At 41.8% G+C, this 21,901-nt stretch overlaps 3 protein-coding genes across 4 annotated transcripts in view; 2 read left to right on the plus strand and 1 right to left on the minus strand.

Annotated features, from left to right (window-relative positions):
* The first annotated feature begins 560 nt into the window (after positions 1 to 560).
* LOC111644168 (isocitrate dehydrogenase [NAD] subunit gamma, mitochondrial-like) lies at positions 561 to 7,154 on the plus strand. 2 transcript variants are annotated; one of them, XM_087170086.1, is made up of 11 exons: positions 561 to 801; positions 1,700 to 1,785; positions 2,298 to 2,395; positions 2,540 to 2,655; positions 2,821 to 2,881; positions 3,642 to 3,774; positions 3,897 to 4,030; positions 4,165 to 4,267; positions 4,573 to 4,719; positions 5,686 to 5,841; positions 6,150 to 7,154. In XM_087170086.1, the coding sequence occupies exons 1-11, from the start codon at positions 708 to 710 to the stop codon at positions 6,249 to 6,251; spliced, it is 1,230 nt and encodes a 409-aa protein (XP_087026212.1). In that variant the 5' UTR covers positions 561 to 707; the 3' UTR covers positions 6,252 to 7,154. The 2 variants fall into 2 exon arrangements, with proteins under 2 accessions (XP_087026212.1, XP_023248694.2); XM_023392926.2 differs by lacking the exons at positions 561 to 801; positions 1,700 to 1,785 and having other exon boundaries at positions 2,293 to 2,395.
* Positions 7,155 to 11,213: 4,059 nt separating this feature from the next.
* LOC111644189 (vasopressin V2 receptor-like) lies at positions 11,214 to 17,061 on the plus strand. Its single transcript, XM_023392950.2, has 6 exons — positions 11,214 to 11,495; positions 11,615 to 11,860; positions 12,827 to 12,973; positions 13,120 to 13,417; positions 14,354 to 14,572; positions 15,018 to 17,061. The coding sequence occupies exons 1-6, from the start codon at positions 11,226 to 11,228 to the stop codon at positions 15,200 to 15,202; spliced, it is 1,365 nt and encodes a 454-aa protein (XP_023248718.1). The 5' UTR covers positions 11,214 to 11,225; the 3' UTR covers positions 15,203 to 17,061.
* A 33-nt stretch (positions 17,062 to 17,094) lies between these two features.
* LOC111644188 (monocarboxylate transporter 1-like) overlaps positions 17,095 to 21,901 on the minus strand; it is a 28,238-nt gene continuing 23,431 nt past the window's right edge. The window contains exons 4-5 of the mRNA XM_023392949.2: positions 20,911 to 21,726; positions 17,095 to 20,783 (exon numbers count right to left, since the gene is read on the minus strand). Of these exons, the coding sequence (XP_023248717.1) occupies positions 20,491 to 20,783; positions 20,911 to 21,726 (1,109 nt within the window). The 3' untranslated portion in view covers positions 17,095 to 20,490. The remainder of the gene's footprint in view (positions 20,784 to 20,910; positions 21,727 to 21,901) is intronic.

Consider the following 21,901-nt stretch of genomic DNA (forward strand, 5'->3'; position numbering starts at 1 on the left):
TTCTTCACCATTTCACTGTTTCTTCAAATTTCACTAAAATGAACACAAATAGACATAAAACAACTACAAAGCGATATAAAATAACCACAAAGTGATGCAAAATAACCACAAAATGATACATAATTACTACAAAGTGATGTAAAATAATCAGAAAGTGATACATGAAGTGATGTGATGTAACCACAACGTGATGCAAAATAAACACAGAGACACAGAATGACCCCTAAGTGAAACTAAATTACAACAAAGGGATGCAAAAATATACACAGAAATGCAAAATAAAACAAAACAGTTACAAAGACACACAACATTACCATAACTAAAATCACTACAATCTGATGCAAATTCATCACAAAATGACCAAAAATTGATGTAAAGCGACCAAACAGTGGCGCAAAACAACCACAAAGAGATATACAAATCAAATACATAAACACGTAAAGCATCTACAAAGAGACAATGAACACAAAGTGATGCAAAAGGACCTTAGAGTGATGAGACACAAGACAATCACAATATGATATTCAACATCACTGAAAATCTGTAGGCAGCCTATCTTACACATTGTGTGTGTGTGTGTGTGTGTGTGTGTGTGTGTGTGTGTGTGTTGTGTGTGTACGAGAGAGAGGGAGAGAGAGAGAGAGAGAGATTAAGTGTGAACGCGCAGCTCGTCCGCGTGTGTCTCTCCATCCGCGGTGAGAGTGAACATGTCGGCCCGGTCTCTACGGTCTCTGTCCGGAGTCCTGAAGCCAGTGTTCAGCAACCGGTGGCCCAGGGTAGGAGCAGCTGAGTTCAGCAGCAGTTAAACAGGCGTTGTTTTGACATGTGAAGTGGTTTTACAGGTTGATTTTCCCCCCGAAAAGCGGAGAATGTAGCTAAGCAGATTAACGGATGGTCGGTTGGTTAACAGTTAGCTGGGTTTACGTTGCTGTCCTTCAGCACTTCTCTGTTTGCTGTCAACTTGAATTCCCTGCAGACTAAAATTTATTTCGCTATTTGAGCAGCATTATTTGTTTAGCTCCCAAGCGAGGTAAATGTAGGCCTACACTTAAACTGATCCCTGTAGAGAGTCATTAATTATTCAGAGACTAACAGAAGAGTAGGTCAGTTCCTCCTCTCAGTGGCGTAGTACAAAAAGATAGGTCCTGCAGTCCCAGTGGGCCCCCTAGCCTGTTTTTAAAAAAAAATTGCTGCATCATCACAGGAATAACTAGATAAAGTGATAAAGTGTTTCAAAAGAAAAATAGTCTGTATAATCTAAAACATCAGCATCTTTCAGCCTCTTTGCTCAACATACTGTAATTTATGGTGTACTCCATTTACCTCACAAGTCAGATGTTGGGGCTGGGAACGAGGTCACACCCAGGTGGACCATTATTGTTTGCAATACCAGTTGATAGCAACACAAAACATGGTGTTTTGCACAACACGTCCACAGATAGAAGTCGGACAGTTCTGTGAGGACGACTGATTTAATGAGACACAAATAAGACTAGTGCTAAAAAAAACAAATTTTACTACTGCTTTCACTTCTTTCGATGTGTGGAGCAGCCATCTTGGATTTCGAGGTCGGGGTTGGTGAGGTTCTTCAAACTTTATATAGTATATATAAAATAGATAATATTTATATAAGTGTCCATTTTCACTGGTGTATATTTGCTGGTTTTCGTTGTCTTCTCATAAAGTGAATTTCTTTGAGATTTTCTGCAAATAACCACATGTCCTCTGTATTCACAGGTTTATGGTGCTGCTACATGTAACCGGAGACACACGTCCACTTACACTGTAAGTTGCAGAGAAAGAGTAGATTCAGAATCAGGGCTGAACAATGGTTTTCTCACTTCAGGACCCCAAACTACAGACCCACAGGTTCACCCCGTGACTTTCCTATTCAGCCAGTAATCCCACTGTTAAACACCTTTAAGGGGATCCCCTAACCTGCTAAAAACTGAAGCACAAAAATGTCAAAATGTCTGTTCTGTATATACAGACAATGTTGTTTTGTGTAACCCAATGTCTTCCCCTACTCTTTCTCCTACTAACCTTCCTGTTTTCTTTCCTCCCTTCTGAATCCCTGCTCCCTCCACGACAGACCATAGTGAGTATGGCTGCTTACGACACACACAGATGGTGGTGTAGCATTAGTCATGTGTTAGGATAGGAGAATAGCCACAAGATCACAAGTTTGTATAGTTGTCTCTGTGGTAGCTTAGAGTCTTCTCAGTGCTTATGGTACGGATGCATCTACTGCCTTGTATCAAGAGGACTTAATGTGTGTGTGTGTGTGTGTATTACAGCCTCCCCCTGCACGGTATGGAGGCAGACACACAGTGACTCTTATTCCTGGAGATGGAATTGGACCAGAGCTGGCCCACCATGTGCGTGAATTATTTCGGTGAGATTTCATATATTCTCTACAACACACACACACACACACACAATTTTAGGATGGAGTCAGTAACCACACAGAGACTTATACTGTCTCTAAATGACTCAGCTCTGTTATATTGAAGTGTTCTCCATCTTTTTATATTACCAGGTTCTGCTGCGTGCCAGTGGACTTTGAGGTTGTCAATGTGGACTCGTCTATGGCCTCAGAAGACGACATTAATAATGCTATAATGGCTATCAGACGCAATGGAGTTGCACTGAAAGGTTGGTGTTTTATATGTATGTGTGTGTCTCTACAAGCTCTCACGTTATAGCAAAGAATGCAGCTCTGAATTTGTCAGTTTAGAAAAGAAAGTCGTGACGTTGTATGTAATATCTACAGTTCATGTTAGCTGTCATTATTTAGGCTAACTGGGTTTGTTCTTACAGGTAACATTGAGACCAACCATAACCTGCCACCCTCCTACAAATCCCGGAACAATCTGCTCCGGTGAGTCCACCACGTTTCATCTTCCTTATCTAATCTTAGGACACTTTCACACATGCACTTCAGTTCATTTGGTCCAGACCAAAGGAAACAAATGACACAGTTGAATTTTAGTTCTGGTCCAGTACTTGTTCACAGCTGACTTTCAACAGACAAACTAAGAGGATTAAACATGAAGGCGTCCAGACTGACAGGTAACTCACTGATTGTCATCCTGCATCATCCAGGACCAATGTCACCGTTGCTGTGACTGACTGCAGGTCATGCTGCACTTTAATGCTGCTTATGTGTATATTTGGGTTTTCTGGTGTCAGAGCTCACAAAGAAATAACTAACTATGATCATTATAGATAAAACATATTCCAGGGAATGTTATGGTGGGACATTTTAATGGACCTAATGGACTGACAAAGTTTTAAACTCTTCTAACTTTTAGACTGACATCCACGAGGTCACCTAATGGTTTACAATAACAGTTCACAAACTGCAGATGGATTTATTAGTAGTCTAGCCTGTGAATTCATGCTAAAACCACATTTAAAACCAGAAGAAAATCCAGTGGTTGGTCTGTTTGCTTTCAGAACCAATTGCAGCAGAGACCCTTCTTTTCGAGTGATCTCGGTCCAAAGTTCGATTCACAGCTTACACACCAGCCCAACTGAACCATACAACAGGGTTACCAGGGTTAGGTTAGGTGTCAAAGTATTTAAGTCATCTGTGTTTCAGCTGTAGCATCGACATACCCCTCTTCTTGTTTCTGCAGCACCACTCTGGATCTGTATGCCAATGTGATGCACTGCCAGTCTCTGCCAGGAGTGAGGACACGGCACAAAAACATCGACATCATGATCATCAGGGAAAACACAGAGGGAGAGTACAGCAGCCTGGAGCACGAGGTGTGTGTGTGTGTGTGTGTGTGTGTGTGTGTGTGTGTGTGTGGTTCCTAGTCACTTTTATGGAGAAGGACCTGCTGCTCTGTCCAAATCATAACAAATCCAGCCTCTGTGTGTCTCTGCAGAATGTACCGGGGGTTGTTGAATGTCTGAAGATCATCACCAGGACCAAATCCTTGCGTATCGCTGACTACGCGTTTAGAACGGCTCGGGAGAAAGGACGCAGACGAGTCACTGCTGTACACAAAGCTAACATCATGTCAGTTTCTGAGGGTTCAAAGGCCTCGACTGTGCCTGTGTTTTATCTCCCTCTTTATTTGTCTTTCTTTCTCTCTGTAAGAGACATGATACGTCTTAATGTGTGTGTGTGTGTGTGTGTGTTTCTTGGAGCAGGAAGTTGGCTGACGGCCTCTTTCTGGAGTGCTGTAAGGAGGTTGCCAGCGGTTACCCTGAAATCAACTTCGACAGCATGATTGTAGACAACACCACCATGCAGGTAGCTGCAGGATGTCTGCGCACTGCCATACTGCTCATTTCATTATATTGTGTTTATATCATCACCATCATGCTAAGTGCATTACATTCCTGCTGCTATTTTTAATCAGATGGTTATGGCTAAAAGCTAACGTAATGTTTAAAATACAAGTAATTTCTACAGTCACACGATACATTAATTGGACCTACATATACTTATACCTAGTTATTCTAAAGTTCTCCCAATGTCATGCAGGCCTCCTTATTCATATTTAAAGAAACAAACTTCTTCAAGCTCTAGAACTAGATTTTCTTTGTGTGTATCAGCTGGTTTCCAGGCCTCAGCAGTTCGACGTAATGGTCATGCCCAACCTGTATGGCAACGTTGTGAGCAATGTGTGTGCGGGGCTGGTCGGAGGACCGGGCCTGGTGCCTGGAGCTAACTATGGACAGGACTACGCCGTGTTTGAGACGGTGAGAGGACACACATCCAGAATTTATGGATTAGTTGTCAACAAGAGTGTGAGGGATGAAAGGTGATATGAGGATCTGGAGATTTAGTGGGTAATGGAGGCAGGGAGAAGCACAGAGACCATTTATTAAAGGGAAGCAGGAAAAACCTTTGATATTGGATAGATTTTCTGGCGTCTTGCGAGCAGCGTTAGGGTTATTTCTGGCCGTGCGATGAATCCAAGTCCAATATTCATTCTCGTTGTAGCTCTGTTTTGGTCTCAGTCTTCTCCTAAGGGAAATATCTGGCTCTTTAGGTGCTAAATGTTTCACAATATTCACCAGTTAGTAGATAACTGTGTCACCGTGACACACAGTAGGTTTATCAAGAAAACAATGAGCTTAAAGACACTAAAGTGTTCTCTAGAGCTGAGGGCACCTGCAGAGTTGGGTGGTGATTCTTTGTGGGTTTAACATACACACGGTCATTTAATACACTGTTAATACATTGTTTTAAAATGTGTTTTCAAGCCGCATCAATTAGATTCAACAGGATCTAAATGGCCTTCACTATTATTTAGCCTTTCCCATTTCACTCTGAACCATTTGGAAACTAGAAAAATGGAAAAGGATTTTCCAAAGGACTAGTTTTCAGAGTTGAGCAACAGCATATCAGCATCAGTTACTCATAGCATGAGAGCTTAATACTGAGCAAGTCCTGTAAATGGCATATAAGATTATAAACAAGCCCAAACATGTCCTACTTTGAGTTAATTCAGTCAGGAATGTATTTTAGTAGAAGCTTTGGACCTTAGGTGGGATACTTGCCTTGAATTGCCTCTTCAGGGACAAATTAGGTTTCTTGAATTGAATTGAATTGAACTGAATTGAGCACAGCGGTAACACCAAATAATCAGATGTTAAAGCTGCTGTTTTCTTTCATACAGTATACAGTGCGATCTCTGTTTAATTCATGCTTTACTGGTGCAGGGAACAAGGAACACAGGAAAGAGCATTGCTAACCGCAACATAGCCAACCCCACGGCCATTCTGCTGGCCTCCTGCCTGCTGTTGGATCACCTGAAGCTCCACGCCTACGCTAGCATGATCCGCAGAGCCATCCTGACCATCGTCACCGAGACTCGGGTACGCCCCAGCACACGCCTCGACGTCTAACTGATTAACTAAAACATGTCCAATAATTTGTTACCTCTAAGCAACATTTGACTTTTGTTTTCAAGCCGTGGTTTGACAGGATGAACCCAAATAATGGAAGCAGAAAAACTCTTAATATTTCATATATGATACGATAATATTCGAATTACATAGAAGATAGTTCTGGTGTTTGTTTTTACAACTTTCATTCAATGATGATGTGTTACACAGAGAGTAGAGAATATTCTGCACACAGTGTTTTTTCTCTCTCTCCATGTGTTACCTCCTTTGTTTTTCAGCTGCACACTGCTGACCTGGGGGGCCAAGGCTCTACCTCTGAAGTGGTCCAGTCCATCATGAATGCCATTCAGAGCACCGGGCCCCGCACGCTGAGCATCTAGAACACACAGACATAAATATGGGAAACCCCTCAAATAGCAGAGATGAGTACCTCTAATACTAGACCTCTCTTTACTAACTCTCCTATGCAATTTTACAATAACAATAGTGAGTTGTTTAATAGTAATACTGAAATGATCTATGCAATGGTTTTTATTTACTCACAGGATTTAGTAGTTTTAAAAGTTCAATTTAAAGCAGATTAATATATATTAATATAAATTGTTTCCTGACCTCCTGTTTTTTTTTAAAGTTGTTTGAGCTCTTTGTTTTAAGCTACAGTACAATCATACTGCAGCAGTCCGAGTTACACCCATTCCTCTCCATGTGTATTAGTTTATTCATTATTAAGTGAACAGTTATTCATGTATTTGAAATTTAAATTATTTTAGACCAAACACAGCTGTCCTCCTGCTGAATGTATTGTATGTATGTCAGGATTTCTGGCTGTTGGTCTGAACCTGACACCTCTAATAAAGCCTGTTTCCCTCTAGTTCATTCATCCCCACAGTCGTCTGTGCTGAAACACCCATGTATAAATGTGTCCCGCACTGGCTCAACTAGACCACAGGGAGGCCACATTGTCTTGTGTAACCACTACATTTGTTCTGTTATGGAGTGACACTCTAATAACTAATAACTCTAATAAGATCTATAATAATTAAATATTTGTCAAATGTATCCATTAAAACAATATTAAGCAGAAAACAAAATAAAACTGAACAGTAGATAAAATGTTTGATAATAATACTATAATAATGCACAATCATGCCAAGAGGAAAAACATATAATAAAAAGTATAGGTAGGCAGTTAGTTAATAATACTGGTAATAACAGCCTACTACTAATATTAATGTACTTTAACAACTTACTTAAAAAATAATAAAGTGCTTCAAAACTCAAAACCTCTATCCACCTTTTTTTTTCCAATACTGAACTCCTGTTCAGACAGAGTGACTTACCTGTGATGAGGTGTGCACAGACTCATACGGGTTAAGGAGTCTGAAATATAGCCAACAGTGTTGTTATTGAAAGTGATCAGAAAAAACAGTTTCCGAGTGAACAGAGAGTCAGAGTGAGCAGGAGGGTGAGGGGTAACATCTCTTGGTCTGAATGAGTGAGTAGTGATAACAGGAAGCAGATAGAAACATTTTGAATAATAACTTTGACTCCATTTGCTCCCAACATGAACATGGGATCTGTCTTTGGATATTTGAATAAGGAAAAACATAACAGCATTGACCAGGATCACATGCATCAATAAGGCTTTTCTACAGAATCATAATCTCTAATACTCAAACACATTTCACTGCTAATATTTTACAGTTACATAAAGGATAAGTCTGGTGATGTTCTATATTTTTTTATCAAAGTCAACAAACCTCATAAAAAGACCAAACCCAACCATGAATTTGGATCTGATTGACTAACAAGTATCGTCTGTGTATCCAAAGCCTGGTATACATTATTCCTCGGTGACACAGAACTCCATTGTTACCCAAAAACCATTAAATACACATCAATGAACCATGAGCAGACTGTACAGACTGTTGTTTATTATTGACTCAAACTCACAGGCACCAGTTCAGCTGCCAGAAATATTCACTGAAGCACCAAATGCGTATTAATCCGCTGCTGAAAATAGCCTCTACCAATGCACTCTTTCCTCCTCTGAGTAGTGTTTGCTAAACTGTTTTTGGGCATAATTTTGGATTTTTAAAAAAAAAACTGTTTATAAATATGAATTTCTTCAGTAGGAACGAATTGATTTGAGTGTCACAGAGTAGAGAAATACTGAGACACAGACGAAAACATTGGTTTTGGTCTTTTCTTTGGATTTGCTGAGAGGGACAAAAACTTTAATCCAGTACTTTTTCTATTTAATTCTTATTACTTACAGACTTTGATCTACGATGTGTGGCTATGAAATAATGAGACTAATGCTGGATCAACTTACATAAGCCACACCTCAAACGCTTGAATCTACGCTTGAATTACAAGTAATTAAAGTCCATTGATCAAGTTCACTTGTATTGGGAAAATCTGTTTTGTAGTAGCATGATATGAGAGGAAACAGCTTGAGCAAAGACGAGCCTCATGTTTGAGCGTGTTCATGTTTCTGTGTGTAGGTTTAAGCTCACTCAGCGGGCCCCTCGATAATTAGAGGCTTCTCCAAATGAGGGGGAAATTGAGGGGAAGCAAACAGATTACTGCCCTGTCAGAGAGAGAAAGAAAGAAAGAAAAAGAGGTGGAATGCAGGAGACGGAGAGAGGGGGGAGGAAAAACAGGGAACAGGGGTGAGACTCTTTCTCACCGTTGAGAAAGATAACGCTCCTCTTGTTGCTGCCTTCTCATTTCTCTCCAAAAACCTTACATCCCATCTGTCACAACATCTGACACTGCCTCTCCTCCCTCACTCCGCCTGTTCCCACCCCTCTCCATCCTCCACTGATGCAAAAATCAGACGCGCACATTAGTTTAATGTGTGTATGAGAGGTCTTTGATCATTCAGGGAGGCTAACGGCAGAGATCTCATTTGATCTGCTGGTTGTACGGCCCTCGTGTGCACTTCTGTCCTGCACTGAATGTGGATCAAAGTAGGGCCAACAGCAACACGGTTATTATCTGAACAATCAGCAGGAAATTGCATTAATTCACTGACGAAGCCTGGGCATCACGTCCTTTCATTAACACACCCGCTTCCCTCTTGAGAACCCCGTCTTTCCTTTTCTCCCGCTTTTAATATATTCAAGAGACGCAGGAAGAGGGAGGGATGAGTCAAAGAGGAGGGAGAGGAGAGTGGACGAAAGGGAGGAGATGGGGAGACAGGAGTCAGCAGCGAGAGGTGGCAGAGGTCACCGTCAGAGCGCTAAGCAAGAGACACACACACACACACACACACACACACAGCATGGATGCGGCTAGTGTGTGCAACAGCAGATCGGGTTGTCCTGGCTCCTACAGATGCTTCACGGGACGCTGAGGACGAGGACGAGGTGAGTAAGTCGTCTACCTCTGCTTGTACTTCGCTCTTGATTTTCCCGACTCTTTCACCGTTTTGCACTGAAACGGTGAAATGAAAATCGGAGGAAGCGGCTGTTACTTTTAATGAGGTCGGAGAGGTTTCAGGTGCATGTTTGGGTGTTAAGACTATAAATGAATCCGTTAAAGTTAATCAAGAACCACTTCTGACATGAACAATCAAGACAAGAATGATGAAATTACTCTTACAGGTTTACAGAGAAGTTTAGCTTTCTGGTTTGTGAAAAGAAAAAATTAGTATTGAACTGCAGGTGTCCAGTCTTCTAATTGGATTAACATACCCAAAGGATGTCAACAGCCTTGGTTGTGCTATTGTTGATTCAGAAACAGACTCGGAGGGATCCAACCATCAGCTGCATGCGATGAAATGGATTCTGTATTTAGCACCTGCAGGTACCAAACCGCAGAGTGTTTTCAAACTGTATCTTCAGGCTGCACAAACAACTATAAGACTCTCATCTTCAAAATGAAACATTACTTCCTCAAGGTGCCACTAAAAGGTTTTATTCCAGCAGATTATGTAACTATTTTTAAAAGAAATATAAAAAGAAAAAACAGCTTGTCATTTTGTAAGCTACAGGCTCACAATCTTTTTTTACATTTACTTTTTTTTTTTGTCATAATCCATTTTTCAAATCTTAATTCACTGCGTAACTGTTTCAAGTTTTGTATTAGGGGCAGAATTAAGGTGGAACGCAATTTTTCAAGGCAAGACTAATGAACCTAAGGACCGCTGAGAGTACTGGAAAACCTGTTTTGTGCTAACACAGATAGATGATACTGTCAGCAGCTCTCTTTCATTTCTGCTTTTCTTGTTGAAAACTCAGTTACTTGACTTGAATTATGTGTCAATAATAATGTTAAAAAATACTATACTGTAAGTATAAGTCCTGCATTTAAAACTTAAAAGTATTATCAATAGAAAATAAGTCTGCAGAAAAATGTCCCTGTGACCTTCTCTCTAATGTTTGCTGGATAATTTGACCTCTTTAAGCCTCAAACAGTTATTTCAATGAAACCATGTGAGAAGTTTAGATGGGTAATGTCAAATAGTGGAACTGCTAACAGCTCATAGACATTTGAAACATGACACTGGGGCCCAACTGTGTTTTACTGTGGAGAGGTCACAAGGTTCAGAAACACTAGCAAGTACCAAGTGCAGTTTTTAGTAATCCCTGAACGTGTGTGATGTTGATCACTGGACATTGGTCAAACAACTTTGACCTTACAATCTGCACTCAGTAAACAGTCCCAAATGAGGGGCCCTCTCTGCATGCCTCTGCGATTGTGTTCGTTTCTGTGTGCGCTGAACTGTAAGTGTGTGTGAAGGACTGCTGTAAACATGAGTCACGTCTCATTGTTTCGCAATTAATGTGCTCACGGAGGCTTGACCCTACACATAAACATCTATTAACTTTAGCTGTGTGTGACTGTGTGTTTGTAGGATGTTTACAGGCAGAAAGATGCCCAGCTAAAATAGACCAACATTGACCACGAACGTGCAGCCGTATAGACGCGTCCAGAGTCGATGCTTTGGGGAGCAAGTGGCCTGTAAATGGTCTGTAAACCGCCTAACGCTCATGTTTCATAACCACTGAGGCCACAATACGTCCTGTGATCATTTCTGGCAACATGGTTGAGAAGTACAGAAAAAAGATGGGAACTGCTAATTGGCAGTCACTAATTGGATGGAATATCAAGCAATAAATCAACAGGCAGTGGTAGAAAGTGACTAAGTCCTGAGGTACTTGTACTTTACTTGAGTATTTTAGTACTTCATACTCCACTACACCTCAGAGGAAAATATTGTACCAAAAAGGTTGGCCACACTCAAGTAAAGTATAAGTACCTCAAAATTGTACATAAATACAGTATAGGATTACATGGTGTTACTTTCCACCACTGCATTTATCTCCTCTCTTCTCCTAGCCAACATGTCAGTCTCCATGGTAACAGACTCATACCCGTCCATCGACTGGTTGGTGGTCTCTGTCACTCCGGCGGGTTCTAATGTCACAGGATGGCAGCGTGACACCCTGCTGGCAGTGGCCGAGGTGGTGGTGCTGGCGGTCATCTTGGTGATGGCGTTGCTCGGTAACGGGCTGGTGCTGGTGGTGTTGCTAAGGCGGAGACTACACCATAACCCACTGCACCAGTTCATGCTGAACCTCTGTCTGGCCGACCTGGTGGTGGCTCTGTTCCAGGTAACACACACACACACACACACACACACATACACACACACACACACACTATGGGCACCCCTTCTCAACATCTCACCCCATCTTTCCTCCCCCTCCTCCTCTCCCTCTTCCTCTATGAGGTGTTGCCTCAGCTGGTTTGGGACGCCAAGGGCCGCTTTCCTGGCCCCGACTTTGTGTGTCGTCTGGTGAAGTACCTGCAGGTGCTTGGGATGTTCGCCTCCTCCTATATGATCGTAGCCATGACGGTGGACCGCCACTACGCAATCTGCTGCCCCCTGCAGGCGCACCGCAGCGGGGCCACCCAACGATGGAACACCTTCATACTGCTGGCCTGGGGGCTGTCACTGCTGCTCAGCCTGCCACAGGTAGGACGACACAGGTAGGACTATACAGGTAGGACGACACAGGTAGGACTATACAGGGAGGACGACACAGGCGGGACGACAAAGCATGAATCTGTATCCTGAGAGTTTGATCATGTGTACCACTGCAGCTGCTCTGCCTGGAAGATTAATAATAAAAACACCAGGAGATCCACTGAAACTTTAAACATACAAGAGTAGAGTTACTCCAAAAACATACAGAGGCACTGCTGCAGTGTCAAGCTTTTTACTTTAAACCCCCGTCAGGAGCAGGTAGAGGTGTCAGGAAACAAGTGCCGGCAGATTACTCAGTTAAAGTTTGGCTGACGATTTCACAGGCCCACACTGTTATTATCCCAAGGAGGAAACCATTGTTTGGCCACACAGCTCTTATACAGTCAGAGCTTCCCAGTTTTAGGACATCCACCCATTAAATATACATCCTTTGCATATCATCTTAAAACCTGGTAAAAAAGCTGCCAGAGAAGCCAACATCACTAATCACTGCGTGCTTTCTTCTCTTCTCATTTATTTTGCTTTCAGTTTGTGTTTCTCTTTTGTTTGAATGTGTCCTTTGACCTTTTTATTTTTACAGCTTTGATGGTTCCACTTCTGTCTTCTGATTGTCATGTCATATGACTGTATGTTGTCATTTTTGTTTTAACTGCTAGCATTTCCTACATGTACATTTCCTACTCTTCATGTTACTTGCTTTTGTCGTTTTAGCTTTTTATCATTTGTTCATTTGGCTACCACTCGTACATTTACAGGGATGTTGAACAATGCACATTGTCCATTTCCCATATACGGTAAAACTAATGTTTTACCCATTAAATGCTCTTGGTGATGATTTTAAAGTAAAACCAAAAGCATGCCTCCTTTTTATAGAAGCAAACAAATACACACACAAATATGCATACAAATCCCTGTCTTTACCGTCACCTCCACACACCTTTTTGCCCCCCACAGGTTTTCATCTTCTCCCGTTCAGAAGTGGCTCCAGGGGTGTATGAGTGTTGGGGACACTTTGCTGAGTCCTGGGGCCTCAAAGCCTACGTGACCTGGATGACCCTGGCTGTCTTCATCCTCCCAGTCCTCGTCATCACTGTCTGCCAGGTGGAGAGAAACAGATCAGATCACAATAGAATTTACTTCTTAAATAAACAATGCTTCTAAAAAACAATTGATAGTCAATGTGATGGACAACCAGAATTGTAAATTACCACACCATCACTCCCCGCCTCTTACTCCTTTCCCCTCAGGTGCGAATCTTCAAGGAGATCCACAACAATCTGTACCTGAAGTCAGAGCGCCGCCTGTCCCCCACCTCCCTCCCTCCATCCAGACGGGACAGCCAGAGAGGAGGAGGGGGAGGAGGAGGGGGCAGCAGAGGGAGGTCCAGTCTCTCCCTGTATGTGTCACCCCTCATGTACAACAACCCTGTCAGTCACACCAGCTTTGACCCTGGATCCACCTATCACCACCTGCCCCTGGGTCCGCTCAGGTCCGACAGCATCACTTCACATTGTGATAATCAAACCTACACCGCTGTTCATCCTGGTGAGAGCCACACCGAGTTCACACTGCTGCCACTTAATCTTCATCTGCTCCGGCAGACTTTGTTTTTCCCACTTCTCATGGATCCTCAAGTTCTTACCTGATAATCTTAAATATCTGCTTCAGGGTCTTATGGGATTTTTAGCCACGCAAGTGGCACTGCATGCAACTGCCCATAAACAGATTGAACAAGATATTAGGTATTAATTAGAGCTTTAGTTGAATTGGTAGGAGGATTTTTTTTTTTTTAAATCTTTGGACAGAGCCAGCGGACAGTTTTTATGCTATATGGTATCGATCCTCTCATCAGTCAGTTTTTGTCTCTATATTTCATAATATATACAAGAATAAATGAATGAACAAAGTGAAAATGTAATGGCAATACAATGTGATCATCAGGGCACCACGTTCTGCAATTCATGTAGGACCTTTCAGCAACGTACCATCAAATATTTATATATTAATAAAATAAGTGTCAAAGCAGATATGATATTAACTGATTGATTGATCATATTAATATATTGATTTTTTATTTAGTGGCTAGATGGGCTCCTGAGCTTACTATGTGCGCTTAGATTATCTGTATGCTTTGTGTGTTAGTGTCACTACTGCTGTGGGAGTGTGTCTTTCTGTGTTGTCTGCTTTGATTTGTGTTATTTGCCTCTGTGCATGGGCGCAGATTCTCCTCCTGGGAATAATAAAATGATCTAAAAATAGGGATAGAGTACATATCTGGAGCAAGTCACAAGTCCATACAAGTTGATTTTCACTGGTAGTAAAAAACAAAAAGCATGTTGTGCTTTGAGATGGTAGGAAGTGATGTATTTGACAGTGATTGTACTTGGAGTTGACATTTAAGTTTGACATTAAGGGACTAATTCCTTCAGAAATTGCATTATGGTCCTTTAAAGTTCTGTCTGTTCCTGTGCGCCCCGTCAGCCGAGCTGCAGCCTGATGTGCTGCCTGGCCCTGCAGCGCCCTCTGCTGTCTGCTGCCCCCCGCCAAAAGCCCCCGCTGCCCGGGGTGGGGAGGTATCAGCGGCCATGTCAAAGACAGTGAGGATGACGCTGGTCATAGTGCTCGTCTACTCTCTGTGCTGGGCCCCATTCTTTAGTGTTCAGCTGTGGGCTGCCTGGGACCCCGACCCACCTCAGAATGGTGAAACCACACACACACACACACACACACACACACACACACACACACACACACACACACACACACCCATATAGTCATCACACAATTTCCTGTTGTTCATTACCTCCTATATACCTCTCATTTTCTGCTATTTATACTTCTAATCCACTACATTTCAGACAAAACTATTGTCCTTTTTGTTGCACTACATTTATTTGACAGCTTATGTTACGTTACAATGTCAATCTCAGTTTAGCCCAGGCCTAAAAAAATACATAACCCCCCCCCCTTTTTGAACAGTCCATTATGCTTTACTTCTGAATACTTTCCCAGAAATTGGTTTATTTATTTATTAACAGTATTTCAGTAAGAAGAACATGCAATGGAAAAAAGCAGTCTACAGACAAGCATACAATGTGTGTGTGTGTGTGTGTGTGTGTGTGTGTGTGTGTGTGTGTGTGTGCAGGTGCGGTGTTCACCTTGCTGATGCTGCTGGCCAGTCTGAACTCGTGCACCAACCCCTGGATCTACTCTGCGTTCTCCAGCAGCGTCTCTCCAGAGCTCCGTCTGCTGCTGCTGTGCCGCGCTCACACACCGCGCAGAAGCTCCTTGCCCAACGACTCCACCGCCACACACACCTCCAACTCCTGAACCACATACACATCTGCCACATAGTCACGTGCAAAATTCTGCCTTGCCACACATTAATACACAACAGTCTGCATGATCTTTTACCTATTCTCTGTAGAACACCACAGAACTCAAATAGTTAGAGGAATAAATTAGTTGGACACATGAAATATACTCACCCGCTTTCTTGATGAGAGCCTGCTGTCCGTACAAAACCAAGCCCATCTTAAAGCAAACTAATGAGCCTATCATATCTCGTTTGTTTAATCTGTTATACCTCATATTTCTTTTACAGAATATATTATTGGATTAGGGCTACACGAGAAAAAAAAGTGGAATTCTGATATTAAAGTCAAAAGTTGTTTTTTTTTTTTTTTCACGTGACCGTAATCCTCTTCTGTAATATTAATTGTACGAAAAGCAGATTGAAAAAACTAAAAGCCTAAACTGTCCTATGACTGACTATTTCCTGGCTTGGAGCCGTTGCCAAGCAACCAGTGAAACCTTTAGGCCAGGGGTGTCCAAACCTTTTGCAAAGAGGGCTAGATTTGGTAAAGTGAAAATGTGTGGGGGCCGACCATTCAGCCTGACATTCTTTGAACCATTAACATTAAATACAAATTAACTATTTTATGAAATTTTTATTGCAAATGGCATACTTCATTTTTTTTTGTCATTTTCAAGTTCTTGCCAAAATCTCTCTGCCTTTCATATTTGAAGACCATAAAATGAAGAAAAAGTCTGTCTGGAAAAAAAACTTTCGGGAAGATGAAACATATCTAGGTTCATTTGAAACATTACATATTATCCACTATTAAATGCTCACTGTAAACTTCTAAATTTAAAACAGTGGCTCGTGCATATTCAAAACTGTGGTTTTGATCATCACAAAAAAATCAATTCACTGAGATTTTAGAATTTATTCACCTCAGGACTAAACACATATCTTGCCTGCACTAATGTGAAGGGTGATACTGAGATCTTCACTGCAGTATGTAGGCCTAGTCCAGGTCTGGCTCAAAAACAGTGGTTTTGATGCGCATGACGTCACGCAGGTGAGTCACTAAGTCTCGTCCTCACGCGGCTCTTGTTAATGTTCATAACCGAGATTGTCTTCTTGCACAAGTATGTGGAGCCAAACAAGCTCAGCATTTTCTTAGCAAATGTTCAAATCTCTTGGAACCTGCCTTCATCCAGCTGGAGGTAGAAGTTGACAAGAGGGAGCTGTTGGTGCCGACTGCTTCGTAATTCAGCGGGAAAAATACTCCAATTTCCACTTGTCCCGGAAGCGGCGGCCCTCGCTGTCAACTTCTCTGTTTTTAGTTACAGTCGCCATGTCAGAAATGGGCTGAAAGGGTCACACAAGGGTCGAGAGTGCGGCCACAGGTCTACTGCCATCTTCTGGTGAAATGTAAAATAGCTTTTTTTGTACGCGTGTATTTTATACTGTGGTCAACAGAGCTGGCGGGACGTATATTATTGATTTTATGACAGAGGCTGCGGGCCGGTGAAAATCTGAACACGGGCCGTAATTGGCCCCCGGGCCGGACTTTGGACATACCTGCTTTAGATAGTAACTTATAATCAGTCGGGCACTTGACCCACCTAAAATGGCAATATGTCGTTTTTACTTACACTTTGTTTCTATGCTGCTTAAATGAACACCATAACTAAGTTAAGTTAGCGGTTTAGTCATAATGCTAAGCTAAGCTGCTGCAAGCACAGCAGCCTCCCATTATTGATCTCTGGACAAGAAAGAAAATACATATTTTCCAGTGTCCAACTACTATTACAAACTGACGTAATAAACTTTTATAAAGTGTAATTATGGTTGATGTATCTGTGTATTTCTCCATTTGTTGCTGAAGTAAAAAGATCAGATTTTTCGACAGAACAAAAACAAATGGAAGGAGTTTTGTTTTAAAAACTGTTTATTCATTCATTCACCAGTCATTTACACTTCACACATACAGCGGGGTCCAAAAGGTCCAAACGTTTGGACCTCACTGTACAAACATAAAAACATCTGCTGAAACTAAAAGAAAAGAAAAAGTTATTTTCCAGAAACTTAAAACTTGATTTGTTTTCTTTTTGTCCTTTTTCCAAACATAAAATAAGGTGCTGCGGCTAAGAACAGTACCGTTTTCAAAAACTCCCGCACCGGAAAAAACACTAACATTAAGTTTTTCAATGAAATGCTTTTGCTGCAGTCTTTCCAAGTGCCAACTTTTCTTTTTAATTACTCATCTGAAAGGCAAAATAACTGAAGGTTTTAGTTAGTTTTGAAGTAGTCCTGATACGTCTCAGGCTGTAACTGAGACTTGGCTTTAGAGCAGGCAGGGGAATGTGGACACAGAGACAACAGGCTGCAAAAAAATTCTCTATTTCCACTGAAACACAGATCTGTCCATTATCCCAAACAGAGACCCACCTAAAAGTCAAACGCATGAACAGGTGAATACTTCAGGTAGAGCGAGAGACAAACTATTCTCCCATTGGTACCAACAATACCTTTGAACAACAAGCAGTGACTTCTGTCAAAATCAAATAACATTTAGACGACAACTTCTATTTTGTAAGTAATTGGTTTGAAACTAATACTTACATTTGGTCATGGTATAGTTACCAAAAGAGCTTTCAAGATACACAAAGGTAGCATACAGTGTAAACGTACACCCTTTAACACATTAATTTACATTACCACTTAAACAGAAAATGTGATTTGCCTCCCTGGCTGTCGCCTTATTGCTCAGACATTTTTCTCTGAAGAGAGATGTTCGAGCAAATAACCATACAAAAGTTTTTTTTTTAATCTTTCATTTGATCAGAATTGTCTTCACATTATAAAAGATAAAACTGATCATATTTTACATTTTTGTTATTGTCAACAAATCCCATAAAAAAGACCAAAACTTACACTGTCAATCCATATATATATATATAATATATAATATGGCACCTCAGCCACGAGCCCAATGGTTCCTACTGAAGATGTAAATGTTTAAAAAGAATTCAAAAATATGAAGTTTCATTTTTGAAAAACTTTTCAGTTCACATGAAGCATTTCTGAAGCAAAAATTCACAGTTCAAGCTTCTCAAATGTGAATTTTTGCTTGCTGTCTTAGACATTTCTGACAATGAATTGGATATGTTTGGGGTTTGGACTGTTGGTCGAACACTCGTCACCATCTACTGACATTCATAGACCAAGCAATTAACAGAGAAAATTATCAGTGGATGAAAATAATTATGATGATATAATAGTCAGTTGCAGAGCCCTACTTATTAGTAGGATCAATTCATTATTGGTTTTGGTCTTTTCAAGGGATTTAATGACAAAAAATACAGAACATCAACATACTTATCCTTTAAAGTATTTTTAGGAAGGTACACATTATTCCCGCTTCAAGATACGATCACAGTCTGTAGTGTTAAAAAAAATAGTGAGCCTTCCTTCAAAACTATCATTTCATTCTATGAAACCAAAAAACATTCAACAGATCTATACCAAATATTGAATTGTTTAAAACCTCCATTTATTTTCCTGTAATGAAAAACAAAGAGAGCTTGTTGAGGCTGAGGAGGGCGAACGTGTCTCATGTCCTATGCACACAGAAACTTTACTCAACGCACATCAGCAGTTCATGCTGACGGTAAAACCCAGTCACCGATCAATGTACAACTAATGGTTGAGAATCTGTGATAGATTTTAAACTAAAAACATTTGTGGGTCTGATATGAGACATTCTGTTCAGTTCAGAGACGAACTGCAGGACGTGCTGATAGTGCAGCTGCTGAACAAATGAAATGATGAAACCTGGCTACAGTTTAATCTGTTCACTGACACGAACAAACACACACATTTCTCTCTCACTCACACTCACACACACACTCTTCCTTTTCTCCAAATACATCTGCTTACAGATTCATTAAAAAGATTACTTGCTGTGAGATTGTCATTATACACTGAGCTAAAATAGATTATTTTTTAAATCACAAAGGTTTGTTGATATTATTGTAAACTACAATGTGTTATTCACAATATTTAGAAAAAAGAACAACACTACAGGGTGCTGCAAGTGCTATAATCCAAAATGAAGGAAAATGTGGATGTTTGTGTGATTCAGAGTGAGATGTTTTCTTCCTATTTTGGCACCACTCTGGTCATTTAATACTGCGAGTCGTCTCATCCTGCTGCTTGCACAGCAGATAGACCTGCGGGGCGGACGAGCACAACTGACTGACTGTTTCTTTTGTGTTTTTTGTTGAAATGTGTCTCGTCGTTTGTCAATAAAACTGTGTGTGACGAGCTGCTCTGGTTTGGAGGGAGTATGATACAAAATGACACACACACACACACACACAAGTCCACACATATGTATGTACAAGCACACCATTAAAAGGTGCCTTCTACACTGCAGGTTAGTAGCTTTGTAACCGCCTAGTTTCATTCCTACATTAGTTTTCAACTTCCTTATTTTCCAACATCTTTGTGTTTTTAAACATTTCTCAGTTTAATATTTCTTGACTAAATATTACAGCTGTCATCATCAACATCGCTTCTTCCTGTGTACTAATGAAATTTCTGAATTCTCTTTACTCAAAATTTTAATCATATCTTTTGTGTTCTGCATAAATGTGCATAAAAAAAACCTGGAAACGTCATTAACTCCACTCTAACGTGAACAGACAGATATACTATCACTGCATGTATAAAACTATGAATGTGTCCTTTTAATTTATGTCCAGCCCTTGAGGAGTGAAGCAACGCAAGTGTGTGCATGCAGAATGAGAGGGGGAAACGTACAGTATCTCTTAAGTACTGTAACAAAACGTACTGTTTGACTCGGAGCCTCGGCTCGACTAAAGCGGAGTCGAGGCCGAGCGATTCGCAAGAAGACCCTGAGAGTAAAATCCTCATTAGTTTACTGGACTATTATCTTACAGTCTTTCCGTCTGTTGTGCGTCTATCTGGTGTTTGTGTGAGCGATGCGTGGGCTCCTGGAGGACTTGAGGTTTACCGAAGGCACGTCAAATACCAGAACTAGAGGTATCAACGCAGTGAAACGCTGCTTGACGAGCTTTACGGTCGGCTAAGCTTCATGTCACAGCAACAGGTCTCAGTTTTGAATGATAAAAATAATTGTTTCTATGGCTTCAGGGTTGTGTACAAGGGTATTATCACTCTATAAAGACAGTGTGTGGTTTGCACTGAGTAACTGCAACTTTCGTGTGTGTTTCTGCAAAGTGTGCGATGCCGTGTGTACGTCCTTCTCAAGTCTGTTTGTTGTTTTGTTTTTGTTTTTTTCCTACACCGTGTCCTCATCCATCTTGGCGACGTCATCCAGTGTGACAGCGGCCGGTACACTGTTCTCCTCGTTCGCCTCCTCGTCCGATTTAGACGGAGAGGGGGGCGCCAACATGGCGGTACGCTCCTCCTTGGGCTCCTCTCTTTCTCTTCTCTCCTCCTCTTTCCTCTCTCGCTCCAGCAGGTGGTAGTTGATGCCCATTCCCACGAAGAGGAACACACTTGCAACCATGAGGATGATGCCACAGGTGATGTAGGTGTAGCTATAGTGGTTGTAGTAGTTATAGAAAGTACCTGGAGGTGGAGAAGAGAGACTCGGATTCAACATTTGTTGCAGCAAATGAAGAGAGCAGAAGAGTGAATTACCTTACTCCTTTCCCCCAAACACCACCCCCCCCCTGAGGCATGCTAAATGTCTTACCTGTTAGCGGTGGGCCGAGCAGCACTGGTCCACACTCCACTATAGTGACTAGACCCACGGCTGAAGAAAACCTCTGAGCTCCCACCAGGTCCATCAGTGTCTCGAACAACACGGCACTCAGCCAGCCAAATGCAAAACCGAAGAAGATGGCGTACACTACAAATCCAGTGTAGTCCACCGACAGCGGCGCCAGCACGTGACACACTCCGTTGTAAAGGACAGCAGCAGCAAAGAAGTACTGCACCCTAGGCCGGACCCACCTGGTGTTAGCCAGCAGGCCCATGGAGGGCCGAGCAAACATGTCAACGAATGCCAGCACTGACAGCAGGAAAGCCGCCTTTTCCTTGCTGATATCTTTATTCTTGGCAAAATTAGAGAGGAAGACAAGCGGAGCAAAGAGGCCGAAGAACATGACACTGTTGCCCATCAGGTACAGCAGGAAGCCGCGGTGTTTGAACAGCGTCAGGTCGATGAAGGAGTTGATGGTCTGCAGGACTGTCTTTTTGGGCTGCGGCTGCACTGAATCCACCGCCTTGCCCTCACCTGCTTCCGAGTCAGGCTTTGCCGGCTGAGGTTTGGGGCCGATGGGACGCATGAGGGAACCGGCCACGCAGCAGTTCAGCAGAAGTCCGCCCAGGATGAGGAAGCTGCCTCTCCACCCAAACTCATCATAGAGCCAGGAGTTGAGAGGAGCCAGGGTGGACAGGAACACGGGGCTGCCGGCCATAGCGATCCCGTTGGCGATGGGCCGGCGCTTGTAAAAGTATTTACCGATCATAGTGAGGGCTGGATTCAAGTTGAACGCCAGTCCCAAACCTGGAGGGAGAGAAAAAAGTGATGATGCACTGACTCTTTGAAAGGAGCAAGTACTGGTTCCTATGTTACATTAAAGAAAACTTTGCTCAAGTATTTTTTTCTATGACATTAAATATTCATGATTAAATGATTAACAGCAATCAATTAAAACATATTTATGTTTTATTTATTATGA

The sequence above is a fragment of the Seriola lalandi genome, unplaced genomic scaffold (genome assembly GCF_002814215.2).
Source record: "Seriola lalandi dorsalis isolate HSWRI2012SDOR001 ecotype SW California unplaced genomic scaffold, Sedor1 jcf7180002054927, whole genome shotgun sequence".
NCBI classification, from domain to species: domain Eukaryota; kingdom Metazoa; phylum Chordata; class Actinopteri; order Carangiformes; family Carangidae; genus Seriola; species Seriola lalandi.

Coding starts and splice junctions, on each gene's coding strand:
- LOC111644168 (XM_087170086.1), top strand. CDS start 708: ATGTCGGCCCGGTCTCTACGGTCTCTGTCCGGAGTCCTGAAGCCAGTG. Junction 2,656..2,820: donor CAATGGAGTTGCACTGAAAG/GTTGGTGTTTTA, acceptor TTGTTCTTACAG/GTAACATTGAGACCAACCAT. Junction 3,775..3,896: donor ACAGCAGCCTGGAGCACGAG/GTGTGTGTGTGT, acceptor GTGTCTCTGCAG/AATGTACCGGGGGTTGTTGA.
- LOC111644189 (XM_023392950.2), top strand. CDS start 11,226: ATGTCAGTCTCCATGGTAACAGACTCATACCCGTCCATCGACTGGTTG. Junction 11,496..11,614: donor TGGTGGTGGCTCTGTTCCAG/GTAACACACACA, acceptor TTCCTCTATGAG/GTGTTGCCTCAGCTGGTTTG. Junction 12,974..13,119: donor TCGTCATCACTGTCTGCCAG/GTGGAGAGAAAC, acceptor CTTTCCCCTCAG/GTGCGAATCTTCAAGGAGAT.